This window comes from Anolis carolinensis, unplaced genomic scaffold (genome assembly GCF_035594765.1).
Source record: "Anolis carolinensis isolate JA03-04 unplaced genomic scaffold, rAnoCar3.1.pri scaffold_11, whole genome shotgun sequence".
NCBI classification, from domain to species: domain Eukaryota; kingdom Metazoa; phylum Chordata; class Lepidosauria; order Squamata; family Dactyloidae; genus Anolis; species Anolis carolinensis.
Window position 1 is genome coordinate 8,955,504 of NW_026943822.1, and position 16,428 is coordinate 8,971,931.

A 16,428-nucleotide genomic window follows, 5' to 3' on the forward strand; every position below is an offset into this window, starting at 1 on the left:
TGTTTTCTCAATCAATTGTCATTTCTTTAAGCAAAGCCCTATTGAGATAGGTAGAAATGAACAAATACCTAGTTGAGACACTACGAGGAGCTTATCTCTTCTTGTTATAGAATTTGTGGAATCACAGTAAAGTATTTCAAATCAAAGTGGTACATTTGCTTTTCAAATATGGTTGACCTCTTCTTGGGCAGTTAGCTCTCAAGAAAAATAAATACTTGCTATTTTTTTTATTTTTCTGATACGTTGTATACATTGAAAGCCTTGATATATGTATACCCAGATTTTAAAATCATATTTGACAATACATAACTTTAAAGGACAGTTCTAAAACTACATGGTTGTATCCATATTTGGCTTCTGGTGTTCTTAGGTCAAAATAAACACTAGCATAATGTGAGTAGTTATAGAACTAGTAAGAGTTTCACTATAATCTTAAGCTTGGGAGTTGTTTTAAAAAACTAAGACACGTCAATATCCTATCTGGTCTTTGAAATAACCAAATGTTCCCAGCTTCACAGTGTGTTGGTAAGCTCTCCTATCAACCAACAACTTTGGTACCATGGAGCTAATACATGTAATTTGACTGAAGTGTCTATTTGGTGGAATTACACTAAGCTCAATGTTGATTTGGGTGGAGTTTCACTTCAGTAATATTTTTTTCTGCAAGAACAGTTTTTGAAATTACATAATGATTTTCTGAAAACCTTATATTTTTGAAAGAGAAACTTGAAAGTGATACATAGGATGCAGATTTCATTTGAATTGTTATGAATCGCTCCATCCCAGCTTCTTTGATATATTGTATAAAGTTATAACCATTGTCTGTAACACTGTTTTCTATTTTGGTGACTCTATTGAGTCTACCAGACAGTGTGATAGTGAGTTGGCCTAAATAGGGAAGGTTTTCACAAAGGATATTCCAGAATCACACATTTTATCTTCTTGGTCAGTCTCTTGGGTTGCTCCAAACTTAGCTTCACCCATTAATGGATAATAGTTGCTTGTTGCATCTTGAGCAGTTCCTTATTCTGTTTCCTGACCTAAATACCAACACAGTATTCCTCAGCATTTGTGAAGTTAATAGATGTGTCAAGATAGTGTCTCTGAGAAGATTGTTTGCTATCATGAATAATATGTTTAGATTTAACATTTCTTGAATTTGCAGTTTCAAGAAAATGTGGTACCTGAGAATATGGACATTTCAAAAATGTATTGTATTGGCAAAATTGTTTAACTCTTATGGATGTTGTCCATTGGGACTCATTTCTTGGGACCTTGGGTTACAACCAGTAGAACAGTTAGAGCTGGTCAGGATGGAGGAGGCTAATATAAAAGGGCTTCTTATCCTTACCCTTGATGATCATAACAATCACTTGTCGTGATTGGTTGTCCACAGATATATTTTTGAGACAGTAAATTGGAAGAAAAAAGTTGTTTTGAATAGGCATCCTGCTTTGTCATAATGTTTGTTAATATGCTATAAAGGATCAAAATAAAACTAAGGGTATATATTTTGTATATATACTCTAGATATTGTTACCTCTGCATACTTTGTATGTATCTATATGAAGCCAAACACCAATCTGGGATACATTTTATATGTAACCAGTGGTGAAGATACTCTACCCAATACTTCTCAGATTCTGCTAGGATCACTGTCAAAGTACACTTAACATGGTTTCTTAGCTGTACTTTATTGCTTCCTGGAGGTTCAGTGTGCTCTTTATTGTTCGCTGCATCTGTTACTGGCTGTATAGTCTGCAGAAGTTAGAACCCTTAATGTTGGAGTTCATCTAAAGTGAAGAATATTGCCAGCACTTGTGAAAAGATGCCATAAAGAGGAAAATAAGCTGCTATTTCTGGGTGGGTCTATTGGTCCATGTAACCCAGTATTTTCAGCATTGACTATGATTGGGGGATTCCAGGCAGGATTCTTTCCCCTCTTCTTCTGTGTTGGGTTTGAATCCAAGTACTGGTCAGGTTTAGCTCTGCTTAACTGCCAAAAGCAGATCAGATTGGGTTTATCAAGGTGGTATGGTGGCACTCACCTTTACTTGGTACTTTCCAACAGTTACCTAGGAAATAAAAAATGATGTTTCTGTGTAGACATTGAAGACATTTTGGAATCATTGAACTACTTCTGTCCAGAACTAATACCTTTCTTTCTCACTCTAGTCTTGGCTTAAAGTAGAGTTTTGAATGATATTAAGGTCTATGTTCATTTCTTAATAGTAGAAGACAGTTGATGGATTGTTCATTACTTCTTTGAGAATATTACTCCTACTTATTTGGCGTGATTAATTTTGACATTGCTTCGGTATTTTTAAAACATATTGAAAATGTGCTCAGATAGGATACTTCAATGTTGGTTGTTTAGTTTAAGGATAACATTCACTGTATTCCAACAGAATTTTTCTTTTAATTTTTTTTATAAAGAGTCCAGACAAAGGAAGAATCCCAAAGGGAGACCACGAGTTCCAAACCAAGATGGCAGTTCAGCTGATTCTGTGGTTAAGGAAGTGAAGTAATGCATGATTGCTGGATATGTCCATCCAAAACAGGGATCCTTTAGCATGGACTGCATTGTTATCTAAACCAGAGAAGATTTGGGCCAAAGACGGATCTGATCACCGATTTTTTAAATTATCTTATTCCAGACTCCTGTATTAGAACTCATTTGGGGTAAATGGAGGGATGGCAAGGGGTTACTGTATTTTCATACCAGGAATGTATGGATATATTTGTCTGATTTGTTGGGCAGAAGTGCAATGCTGTTTTTAAAATGGCTTAAATAAAAGTGTTTGTTTTACATTTGTAATCTTGTTTGTCTTCCTTCAGGTCAAAGGTTTCTTGATTTAAAATATTTCACTGTTTATGATATTGACAAGAAATGTGTGATTTAGGAAATTTTTAATTTCACACAATGATATTTTGAATTATATTGAATGAGTTCACTTTGACTTTACATTTCTAATAGGATTTATTCTTGATTGGGGTTTTATTTTTGTGTTCTCTTATTTATTTGCAAAAATGTGTATGCTCTTATATATGGTGAACTGTATGTCAGGTATGTCTAAACTAAATGATGGGGCATGTCACAAAACATAGGTGAACTGATGTAGCTCTTTGAAATGATATTAATCTGGTGATATGCTCTGGAATCAAACACATGCACTGTGGCCTGAAGTGTTCTGATTTCAAGGGTTGGTTCGATGGATGTTAATGTATTTAAAGCCCTTTGGCTAAACACTGGTTTGACTTCCTGTGTGTGGGGCCTGGTAATCCTGGCCATACTTTTAAAAGTATGAACAAATGTCCATTGCATTTATGGCCCTATTGTCATGTCTCCTTACCCTGGACAAAAAAGTTGGGCTGAGTCTATGTTTGATTTGTAGTTAAGTTTAATTTCTTTGCATTGCTAAATATCCTTTGTCACTAATTACTTGAGGAGCTAAGTGATTAGATTTTGGGTTACAAGGGTCATTCCTGTGCAACATATTAGGGAACAGAACATTCATGAGTGGGAACTGGGTCTAAAATGCCATTTTAACATTGTATACTGACTATTATTTGGGAACTATGTTATGTTTCTGAAACAAATGTTGCCCATTTACCCTGAATGTGTATTTTGGTCCTAGTTTCATGGATAGTTTAGGTCTAGACAGAACATTGAAGGTACAAGCCAGCGGACTTCCTCGGCTGGTCAGTGTTGCTTGAGATACTAACATCATGGTTCTACTCATGTAGACCATGTATGTTGTTGAGTTTGGAGATTTGAAGTTTATCTCAAGAGCAGCTTGTTACCATTGTAGAGTTTTCAGACCTAAGCCCTCAGACTGATCACTTGAACATGTTTCCATGGATGGTGGGATGAAAGGATGCTTTTGGGAAGCTTCCAACCGATGTCTGGTTCTTGTGGTAGAACTTTCAACTTGTTGGATCTTTTGTGGTGTGACTTTAGGTCAAGGTTCTTGCCTAAGTCAAGTGGACCATGCTTTATGCACAGTATTTCTCTCACTGAGCAAGTCCTCACTGGACAAAGGAATCTCCCTGATGCTTTCATTCTTGGGATATCCAAGGGTTTCTCCTTGACCATTGGCACACTTTTGGCGTTGGATTGCGGTTAAACCATTGACCCTCAGAAGAAGTGGATACCAACACAATAAATGGGTCTAGGAGTAACTGGAGTCTCTAAAAACGGTGAATCGGACTGCCGTGGTTACAATTCAGCTCTCGTAAACAGAGCCACAAGGGAGGCGCTCTTGAGTCCAAAGGGCCATTGAGCTGCTTCCTCCAACGAGCATTGGAATTGTGTTCCAAGCCAACGGCTCTTGGCCTTTGTGAATGGCTGAATCCCTCCACTTCTTCTCAGATGCCAATCCCGGGGTGTTCGCCAATCTGTGCCTACTACCCCTAGTTGCCCAAATGGACCCAAAGCCGGGCTCGCTTCCCTCAAAATGGCTCCCTTTGCCTCCACTTCCTGTCCAGGGAGGAAGTGGGGAGGAATGGGAAGCCAACCCTCTCTGACAAATGCCAGCCAATCTGCTCTCTCTTGGCTGGGAAAGGGTGCCTGAGCCAGAGGGGGTTGAGTGTCCCCCCTCCACCCATGGCAGATGCCAGGGATGGGGGCAAGGCTCCCCTTCTTTGGGGTAGCAGCTCTCCCTTTTTCCCTCTCTTTTTTGGGTGGAAATGGAGGGGTGGGTCTATGGCACATCACCTGAGTTGTGGGGTAAATGTAGAGAGTGTCAATCAAAGGCTGAGCTCAGAGCTGGGAAGGAAGCTCTCGATGGCGGCGGTGCCTTGGAGAGAGCGCTCCGCCGCCTCGCTGCCTGCCTTCGGACCCCCTCCGCCCCTTTGGGCGCAACTTTGCCCAACTTTGGGGCCCTTTCCCGGGACCCTGGAGGGCCCTGCTTCCTCTTGAGGGGCTCTCCTTTCTTTTCCCGGGGCAGGGGAGCCCGATTCGGGGACGCCTTTGCCTTGGTCGCCTCGGAAAAAGGAGCCGCCGGGTCGTTGTTTTTTTTCCCCAGCTTGGAAGCCATGGCGCACCTCCATTTTTGTGCGCTCTCTTAAGGAGCCCTTTTCCCTCCCCCTCTCGCCAGTCTTCCCCCCACCTTATTGTTTTGGGTCTTAATCACCCCCTTTGGCGAAAAGAAAGACGCGGATATATTTGAGATCGATCTTTTGTATATATTTTTAAAAGAAATTCGCCTTTTCCCTCCCCTCCCCCCTTCCCCTTTCCTTTTCTCAGCTCCCTTTGAAACCGCTCATGTTTTCCCACGATACTAAGAGCAGGTGAGACCTGAACTGTCGGAGCGTTTTTTAAAAAATTATCATTGGGATTTAGATCTATTTTAAATACTTTCGGATTTTTTACTTTTGTTTTTCCCGGACCGATTCAGCGACCCAGGCATGACGCAACAAAATACCGAGCATACATGCTTTCCAGGGTTAGTTACTTTCTAAAACTTTGCTAGGATGCTCCCTAGGGTTGGGGGCACTTTTTAAAAAAAGAAAGAGATTTCCTCATTTTTTCCTTTTCTTTCAAATCCGCATCATTGCAGCGTCGGGACTTTTTTTTTCATTTATTTCGGAAGCCTCAAAGCTTCAAGCTGGGACCTTACCTTTTAACTTTTGACAGTAAATACCTGGGCATAGGACCTCCCAGCTCTCCAAGCTGGACTTTTCTGCATATCCTTTGATTCTTTATGAATTAAAAAGATGATGAGGAACACCGAGGAATGCCAAGGCGAGGAGGCTTCTTTCCACAGCAACACTTCCAGGTATGCTTTCTTTTTCTGCTTGTAATTGCCTCTCTTTTTCACCTGATTCTCACCCTGTTTACCTTTTGACAGCCTTGGAGCAGCAGCCACAGAGGAGCCCCAAATAAGACATTTGGGGGATTTTTTTTTCCCATCAAGAGTGACCTTGAGATTTTCCTCATCTGCCACACCCAAATTTTCCCTTTTTTCATATTTCGGAAACACTGTTTTTTTTCCCCAAAGCCTGTCAAGGCCCCATTGCTATTGGGGAGAAAAGGTCCAGCACCTTTCTTTCTCCCTATATATTGGCTTTTGCCATTTTGAGGATATTTTTTGTGCCGTGAAAAATGACCTTGCCTATGTAGCTGCTGCTGCATTGCACCATTTTACATACAAGGGATTTTTTTGTGTGTGGTGTGTAGTTTCCTTTGAAGGATTTTCCAAAGCCCAGACCCCCTCCCCCCCCCCCCCCCCAAAGGCCAAACAGCCTTTGCAAGCCTTGATGGCTTTGCAAATCAAGCCTAGAAAGTGATATGAATGGGGGGAAGAGATTTTAAAATCAACAAAACAGTTGTCTGCATTTCCGAGAGACTTCTTGCTTCCTGATCCATCTGGGCTCGGAGAACTTTGATCCTTTTTGGATCCTTTTTGGGAATATTTTGATACACTTTCATCAGTCTGGGTTTCTCAAAGAGACATTGCCTTGAACAACAAAGGGGTTTCCTCTCAATCTGACCTGTTTATATTTCTTTCTCCACATGTATGCTTTGATGCCTCGCGGTTGATATTTTCTGGTTTGCATTTCCAAGGGAAAGGGGTATTTCTCATTTATAATTTCATGGTGATGCTTTTCATGTTAATAATACAGTCTTGAAAGGAAGCTGAAAGGGAACCCCTCCTCAATTGAATACTACTTTTTGCATTATTCCTGATCTTTATTATTCTTATTATTATCTATTCTTATTATTAAACCTGAAACTAATTTTGAATAGGATTATCATTATTGTTTTTATTATGTCTGAATAGCTTGTATATATATGAATAACACTACATTCTTTCTAGATCTGAATCCATGCAAAAATAGGAAACAACATCCTTTAGTACAAAACTATGCAGTTCCAGCAGTATATTAAATAATATTAAGATACTGGAGTTTTATTAAAAAATACAAAATATTGGAAGTGGCTATATTTCATTAAAATTCTACATTGATTTAGTAGCAAATGTTGATGGTGGGGATATGTTTGATGGTTAATGGAAAGCTTGGATATTTTAAATTGCACTGAATTTTCTTCTGTGGGAAACTGTTTGTAAAATTCAAATGGCTGACTTGGTCCCAAAATTGATTTGAAACTCAGTAATCGACCTTGTTTTGAAAAGGCTGTTTTAAAAAAAAAGTATTATAATGACTTTGCCGAACAAAGGGGGGTCAGAGCCTTTCCCCTTTTGAAGACAAAGCTAAAAAGACAAGGCTGTGAAATGTAACTGCATTCGAAGTCAGGCTCTATTTCTTGTTCCCTTTGCTTTCCCCGAGTGCATTATTTGCATAGCCTCCCCACAGGAACCTGTGTTTTCTTGGTGAGAGATTCAGTGTTTGGCGTTAAGAGAGGTGGGAACACCTCCTAAATTAAAAATAAAGATGTCCCTTCTCCAGCCCTTCTTGCTCTTCCTCTTGCTAATGATAGCGTTTAGTCATGTGGGAAAACAAGAAATCATTATGTAAATTATGCCTTTTTGTGGGTGTTTCTTTCTTTTCTTCTCCCTTTTCCTTGAGTGGCAGGTTGTATTTCCTGTTGTCAACAATATACCTTTATTTCCTTTGATTTGGCCGAGGAGGTATGTCTCTAGGAGGTACATGACTTTCAGGAAGTTCTACACATTTCCTACTTTGACAACTTCCTTCCTGACTCAGGGGGCAGGACCAGGAAGCCCGTCACCTGTCTTGACAGCACATCAACCGTTGATTGGAAGAGATGTGTGTCCTCATGTCCCAGTAAGAGAGGGATGAGTCTGGGGCGGATCACATGAGATTGATTCATTTATTTATATCCCACTTTTCCTTCAGTAAGCTTGAGGTGGTCACCATGACCTTTCTCCTTTCTACTCCATCCTCACAATGAAGTGGGTTAGGTAGAAAGAAGGGAGAGATGCTTGCCCAAGGTTGTCAAGGGAATTTCATGGTTGAATGGCACCACCGTCCTGCCACCCTAAGCCTATTGCATCAGAAATGGCCCATTTCTGGTGCAGTTTTCCAGGTATCAAGATCTGAAGAACTTGCAAAGCTACCTTTTGGCAAAGAAGCATCTTATGAAATACAGGGGGTCACCAAGTAGTTCCAAAACTTTGTTCTTCCAGCCATTTTGGACTTCAACTCCCAGAGTTTTCATGGCTGACCAAGCTGGCTGGAGCTTCTGGTAGTCAGAGTCTGGAGGAGCAAAGTTTGGGAACCATTGCCTGGGTCAACAGGATACTTGAAGGCACTCCCACATAAGAACCTGAGGCCCTCCAATTGCTGGACTAAAACTTCCATCATGTTTGATCATACCTTGATGGAACCTATTGTTCTTGATCATACCTTGACTGGGACCCATTGTTCTTGATCATACATTGACTGGGACCCATTGTTCTTGATCATACCTTGGCTGGGACCCATTGTTCTTGATCATATATTGACTGGGTCTGTTGGGAGTTGGGAGTCCAACCAGACTAGAAGTATTTTGTTGAGAACATATATTATTATCATAGAAACTGCTTCATTAAACCTTTCTATACAGCTTTAAAGTGAGATGGTATCTGGACACTCAACTCTGGAGTAATTTGCTCTTCCGTTCTTAAGTCTTGGATATCTCAGGTGGGAAACATCTCCAAATTTCAGGTCTACTGAAAGGTGTTTTGTGTATAACATGGTCATGTGCTACTTCCAACACAAGTTTTTCTGGTTTTCTCCTCCCTGAGGCATTCCCATAATTATATGGGTTCTCATCTCTTTATCTCAGATGCTGTGGTAGCTCTGAACTATTTGGAGTATTGAACGCAAAGCTGAATGTCAAGTTTATGGGGAACACATTATACCAAAACCTTCTTAGCGATTTACAGAATAAATATAAATCTAGAATGCCATCTATCGTGGTGGGGAATCATTTGGCCCTTTGAAGGGCAGCTTCCAGCATAGTTTGTGGTGAGGAATGCTGGGGGTTGCAGTCCAATGCTACCTGTTCAGATATGAGGTTCTTACCCTGATACATAGAATTTTATAAAGGATCACAATTGAGTCATAAAGATATTGTATGGCAGGGCAAGCCCTGTTAGACTTGACTCCTTCCGTGTTAATAGACATGTCATTGAAACAAAAAAGGGCCTCCCTGGAGTTAAACACCATTTTAATTGTATATCAGAGGAGCCACCACCTAAAAGGCAATGGATGTTATAATTGCGTCTCATATTTCAAACAATGGAATACACCTTCACAGGTATCTCCATAGGTTTTGTGCAATTGCAAACCAGAGATGGGAATCCTCTAAACTTCAGGTATTGTTGGACTGCCATTCCCATCAGCCTTCCCTCAAAGCTCTAGGAAGGTGGCAGTCCAGAGACAGGGAGTTGTTTAACTCTGCTATGGACTTTGGGAGCCATAATTTGATAGGCAAATGTTAGATCCAACACAACGTTTCCGTGTGGAATCATACAAGCCCAAACACCCGTTTTAGTTTATTGGTCAGCATGGCTATGTTGTGTCTTAGTCGCAAGTCCTGTTATAATCTATATAATATTAATGGCATTTATTATGGAATGGGAGCATTCCTGCAATTGCCGTGTTCAGGATTGTGCTGTTCGTAGCAATCATCCGAAGAGCACCATTTGAAACAAGCTAGTTGCTTTTGCTTTATATACATTTCCCATTTATTCCATTGTTTATATTTGCTTTTCTGAGCCACAACTTATATATATATATATATATATATATATATATATATATATATATATATATATATAAAATAAATTTAGCATTTTGTAAAAGAGGATTTTTGTAATTCTTTCAAGCCGGGGCCATTTTGCAGCCACTTCTCAAATGGAGCCCTGCTTGCATTCAATGCAGGGCAGCCATTTTATGAAGCAGCATTCCTAGCAAAGGGAGATTTGATCATGGAGACAACGAAACAAGGAATGCCACGACTAGAATTATTAGCAAGGGGAGCACATTAGCCCCTCTTTTGACTTTGCACGGTTTCAAACACAATGTTTTTATTTGGGGAGAGCAAAGGGGGGGAGCAGAGGCATTTGGGGACAAAACCAGGCGTTTTGCTGCAGCTGTGGCTCGGTCACAAAATGGCTGTTCCTTTGTGCCGCAGAGCCGACAGACATATACTGCATTGCACTGTGTACCCTTTTGAGGAAAAAAAAACTCAGGAGGAAGTTGCTGGGAGGAAGTTCAAAGGCCATCTTGGGCTGGAGGAGAGCTCTGATTAGTTGTTGTCTGGCTTGGGCATCCAATGGAGGAGGCTTTCTGCAAAGCAGGGCCCTCCCTTCGACGTGACATCAGCAGAGCTATCTCGACTTTCCTTTTTTTGCACAGACTTCTCTTTCTGCCTATTCAGCCAAAGCAGGCGGCATGAAAGCAAAGGGGAGGAGGGAAGGAAGAATGCATTCGCTGCCAGGAACAAAAAAAGGGAGAGTTGCAGCACATGGGCAGATGGGAGTGTTTCCTCCCATTTTATCCTTTCTGTTTAAGTTTGCAACTTGTTTCTCCTTTTGAACTCATTGTCATTCAGAAGTAAAGCAAACCATAATAACACGATTTTGGTTCCTGGGTTATCAGTATCGTTTCTCATAAAAACATGGGAAAAGTTTATTTGGATCATTGGATGCCATTTATTAACAAAGTTCTCCACTTAAGAGTATGGTTATTTTATCCGTTATCAACACATCTGTAATATATTTTTCCCATTCTTGTAAGGGAGGTATCTCTGAGGTTTTCCAATATCTGGCATATACCACTTGAGCTGCCACTGTCATGTAAAACAATTTTTTCCCGAATTTCCTTTCCATTGATCCATTGATGTTGGATCATTGAGATGATCCAACATCTCAATGTAAAATGAATCTGAACATGTATATAGGGGAAGCTATAAAACTTCACCCCGGTGGCAAAGTGTTTTAAAGCACTGAGCTGCTGAACTTGCAGACCAAAAGGTCCCAGGTTCAAATCCCGGGAGCGGAATGAGCGCCCACTGTTAGCTCCAGCTTCTGCCAACCTAGCAGTTCGAAAACATGCCAATGTGAGTAGATCAATAGGTACCGCTCCAGCGGGAAGGTAACGGCACTCCATTCAGTCATGTTCATGGCCACATGACCTTGGAGGTGTCTACGGACAACACTGACTCTTCAGCTTAGAAATGGAGATGAGCACCAAACCCCAGAGTCAGACATGACTGGACTTAACGTCAGGGGAAACCTTTTCCTTTACCTGTAGACAAGAAAGAAACTGATACCCCTTAAAGAAAATATATTATCTGAGAAATTATTATGGAACACTAATAGCTGGGAAGTACAGCATTGTATACAACAAACACTTATAAATGTATGTCTATTTGAATAAATAAATTAAAAAAAATAAAAGTTTATTTGACATCTTGCTATAGCACATTTTGGTCTACTTTTGGCTGACCACATCTCCTTGTACGGACCACTGTGATTTTATATAACAACAACAACAAAACAGCAATAATAATCACCCCAGGTTTTATCTTTGTGTTCACGTGGCCTGCCCTTGTTTTACTGTTTTTTTGATTTCTTGATGTTGATGCATTTATTGTATTTTTAATGGTGCTATGTTATGTTGTTTTATTTTGTTATATTGTATTGCTCTGGGCATGGCCCCATGTTAGCCGCCCCGAGTCCCCGTTGGGGAGATGGTGGCGGGGTATAAATAAAGTTTTATTATTATTATTATTATTATTATTATTATTATTATTATCGTAAAAATATAATTAAAAATACAATTAATCATAGAATCATAGAATCATAGAATAGTAGAGTTGGAAGAGACCTCAAGGGCCATCTAGTCCAACCCCCCGCTAAGAAGCAGGAAATCGCATTCAAAGCACCCCCGACAGATGGCCATCCAGCCTCTGCTTAAAAGCCTCCAAAGAAGGAGCCTCCACCGCGGCCCGGGGGAGAGAGTTCCACTGCCGAACAGCCCTCACAGTGAGGAAGTTCTTCCTGATGTTCAGGTGGAATCTCCTTTCCTGTAGTTTGATATTAAGAGTATAAAATGATGATGACTGATGTTACATAAAACACAATAGTGCCAAAGTGCATTTCCAGCGTGCAATTGCTTGTCATGATGTCTAATACTGTTTTAATACTTGTGTATTTGTATATGTTAAGCCGTATTGCAATGCTTTGAGTTGTGAGGCACTTTAAGTCTCCGTATGGAGAGGAAAAAAAACTGGGATATAAATATAATAATAACAATAACAATAATAGTTTTTCATTGAATATCTCATCACAGAATCTCAACAGATTCAGAATAGTTTGTGGCACAAAAACAAGGTCTCTGGATTACAACAACTTTCAAAGTCAGGGTTGCACAATTAAACAGGAAATAACACTTTCAAACTAGGAACAGAACATTTTTCAATTTTGGTTACATAGTGTAATAATAATAACAATAACAACAGCAATAACAACAATGGGGTGCTGTGAGTTTTCCGGGCTGTATGGCCATGCCCCAGAAGCATTCTCTCCTGACATTTCACCCACATCTGTGGCAAGCATCCTCAGAGGTTGTGAGGTTTGTTGGAAACTAGGCAAGGGGGATTTATATATCTGTGGAATAATGTGCTGGGTGGGAAAAAGAACTCTTGTGTGTTGGAGGCAAGTGTGAATGTTGCAATTGGCCAGCTTGATTAGCATTGAATAGCCTCGCAGTTTCAAAGCCTGGCCACTTCCTGCCCCCGGTGGCACAGAGGGTTAAACCGCTGAGCCACTGAACTTGTTGACTGAAAGATCAGTGGTTCGAATCCGGGGAGAGGGGTTAGCTCCTGCTGTCAGACCCAGCTTCTTCCAACCTAGCAGTTCAAAAACATGCCAATGTGAGTAGATCAATAGGTACCGCTCTGGCGGGAAGGTAATGGCACTCCATGCAATCACGCCAGCCACATGACCTTGGAGGCATCTACGAATAACGCCGGCTCTTCAGCTTAGAAATTCTATTATTTTAAACGCTGTTTTGTTTTGATATGGTGGATTTTATTTAATCACTACATTACTGTTTAAAATGGTGTTTTATTCTGTCTAAATTTTCTCGTTGATGATGTTTGTTTGCTCTGTATGTATTTTATACTGCTTTATTGTGATTATCTGGGCTTGGCCTCATGTTAACCGCCCCGAGTCCCTGCGGGGAGATGGAGTCAGGGTATAAAAATAAAGTTGTACGGTAGTTGTTGATGTTGTTGTTATTATTATTATTATTAATGGAGATGAGCACCAGCCCCCAAAGTCAGACACAACTAGAATTAATGTCAGGGGAAAACCTTAAGCCTTAAAAATAAAATTATTATTATTAAACTTAAAATTATTATTATTATTATTATTATTATTATTATATTTATTATTATGTTTATTTATACTCTGCTTTATCTCTCCCGAAGGAGACTCAAAGCAGCTTACAATTGAAAATATGACCACATAATGTAAAATATCCAAATATGCAAACATCAAAACAGTAACAGTAAACATAACAGTATTAAAATTCACAGTTAAAATCGATGTTCAAAGCTAGATAGATATCTCTCTTGAGTACACATGCAGGTCCTTGAAAGTATATTTATGGATCTTTATCTATCTTGAGTACATTTGGACCAAAGAATTACAACTCCCTGGATGCCATAACTCCCTGGATTTAGTTTGTGGCTAAATCCACCCTTTGGTGGGAAGGAACTCAATGAAACAGAGTGTGGCTGGCCATCTGTCAGGAGGGCTTTGATTGTATCCTGCCTGGCAGAAAGGAGTTGGACTGGACGGCCTTAGGATTCTATGCTACTATATATTCATAGACCATGTGGCTTTCCAAGGACAATACTACACTGCCATATAATGCAGTCAAACTGCATTGAACCCCATTGTATTAGTCCGCACTGTGCAAATGGGACTGCGCTCTTTCAAAGGCAATGCGATCCCCATTTAGACCAGACTGGCTCATTTTCCCAGTGATTGGTGGCATTTTGATCTCGATATATTCATCTGTATGCATCCAATTTCTTCAGCCTTCTTGGCTTCGGGTTTGCAAGAGCATGCAGAGTGCATCGGCATTTATTGCGCTAAATTGCTATGTGTGTGTGTGTGTAAAGAAATCCTTGCAAAGTTGCTTGCAAAAGATCTGTGCAAAAACGGAGCTGAGCTTTTGCAGAGGCAAGCCACGCCTCAAACAATGTATCGGTTTGCTGGCAGATGGCTGGGTTTTGTCAGTTGGGAATCTGGGCTTGCAGGGAGAGCACAGAAAAGACAGGCTCTCTAGCTACGGTCAAGTAGCAGTTTAAATATGCTATGCTGGGTATATTGAATGCTGATTGATTAGTTATTGATCCTATGCAACTACAAGGACATTGTACGATTGCTGAACTGTTTATTTGACTTCAACTCAACAAGTAAAGTTTTCTTTGTTCTTTTAATTCCTCTGCCTGGTCTGAGTCTTTTGCACATGGTGTTAACTGGACGCTGCTGGTTCCGCTATACACACTCACTAATAGCATTGTGTGTGCAATGTACACTTTTGCAGTGTATACTCCAGTGGGGAAATCGTTCGGATATAGCTTTCACCCCCATTCTCCGCACGAAAGCCTTGTATCCCAGGCGAACAATTTCTTCTGGTGAATTGGATGTTGGCAGGCCCTAAATCCATGCAACCTTCCCGCAGGGCGTTGCGAAACTTGGTCATTTTGCAGCTATCTCAGGGACAGAATCTCAGAAAGCAAAAGAATACACTCCACTTTCTACTCATGTGCTTTGAAGGGAGCCAAATGAATAATAATATATATACATAGCTAAACCTCATGCCTCTCTCCCTGTCTACTTCATAGGAAATCCAGACAGGCCCCTTTGTAATCTCTTAGTGTGTTTATTAGTGTCCCTCGCACTCCCTTTTCAATTAATTGCTGACATCGAAAGGCACAAAAAACACTCAGGTTTGGAGAGAGTGAGGCATTGAGTTACCGTATATACTCGAGTATAAGCCGACCCAAATATAAGCCAAGGCACCTAATTTAACCACAAAAAAAACCTGTATAAGCCGAGAGTGGTAAATTTCAGAAATATAGATACCTATAAAATTACATTAATTGAGGCATCAGTAGGTTAAATGTTTTTGAATATTTACATCAAACTCAAATTTAAGATAAGACTGTCCAACTCTGATTAAATCATTATTCTCATCTTCTTCAATGCAAATGTGCTTATGTATCCTTTTAATAATAATAGAGTAAAATAATACACGCAATAATAATAAATATAAATACAGGAAAATAATACAAGATAAATAAATAAATAGTAAATGTAATAATAATAAGATCAGAGTGAAATAATAAATGTATTAATAATAATTAAAAATAGAGTAAAATAAATGTAATAATAGCAACAATATTAGAGAAAAATAATAAATGTAATAATACCAATAATAACAGAGAAAAATAATAAATGTACCATATATTCTCGAGTATAAGCTGACCCAAATATAAGCCAACCAGGACCCTTACCCGAGTATAAGCCGAGGGGGGCTTTTTCAGTCTTAAAAAAAAAAGGCTGAAAAACTAGGCTTATACTCGAGTAAATTTACATTCTAGCATCCCTTGGGGAAAATATCTTTATTTTATTATAAAAGAAAGGGATATCTGAGTGATTACATAGAATGTATTGAATGCATAGAATACACACGGGTCTTGTGTCTCATACTCTCAGCTAAATTCATACAGGGCTAATCTGGACTGTACATTCACTTTAGGTCTGAAAGAGAAAAAGAAGGATATAAATAACAATAATAAAGGAGGGATGCCACATAGATATCAACAACGAAAGCAACAACAACAACAATGTAGGATAGATGTTCCATGACAGCGACAAAAGGGGTGGGCACTCTGGGCACGGGTGGAGTTTCATTTCCTTTCGTGGGATTGTATACAGTGGAGTCTGAAGGAAATTAAAGCACTGCAGACTAACTCAACCAGAGAAATCAGCCATAGCAGAGCACTTGATAAACCAACCTGAACACAGTATATTATTTGAGAACACAGAAATGCTTGACCACTCCAACAACTATCATGTCAGACTACACAGAGAAGCCATTGAAATTCACAATCATGTGGACAACTTCAACAGAAAGGAGGAAACCATGAAAATGAACAAAATCTGGCTACCAGTATTAAAAAACTCAAAAATCAGAACAGTAAAAAAGATGCAACACTCTGAAAACAGAAGAGTTCCAGGGACAGCTAATGACTCTGAACAAAGGATGCCCCCAGGCAGGAAGAGCCAGGAGATGAACCTTTCCAATGCTAATTAAGGTGATTAACTGCAACATTGACACTGGCTTCCATCTGACAAAGAGTTCTTCTCATACTCGGGACTTTCCACAGATACAGTAGAGTCTCACTTATCCAACACTCGCTTATCCAAC

At 39.8% G+C, this 16,428-nt stretch overlaps 1 protein-coding gene across 5 annotated transcripts in view; it reads left to right on the forward strand.

Moving 5' to 3' along the window:
- The window catches only part of chd2 (chromodomain helicase DNA binding protein 2), a 95,400-nt gene that overhangs the window by 11,648 nt on the left and 67,324 nt on the right, over positions 1-16,428 (forward strand). For all 5 annotated transcript variants that reach the window (XM_062963234.1, XM_062963236.1, XM_062963237.1 and 2 more), the window contains exon 5: positions 2,437-5,780. In XM_062963234.1, coding sequence (XP_062819304.1) covers positions 5,719-5,780 — 62 coding nt within the window. In that variant the 5' untranslated portion in view covers positions 2,437-5,718. The remainder of the gene's footprint in view (positions 1-2,436; positions 5,781-16,428) is intronic.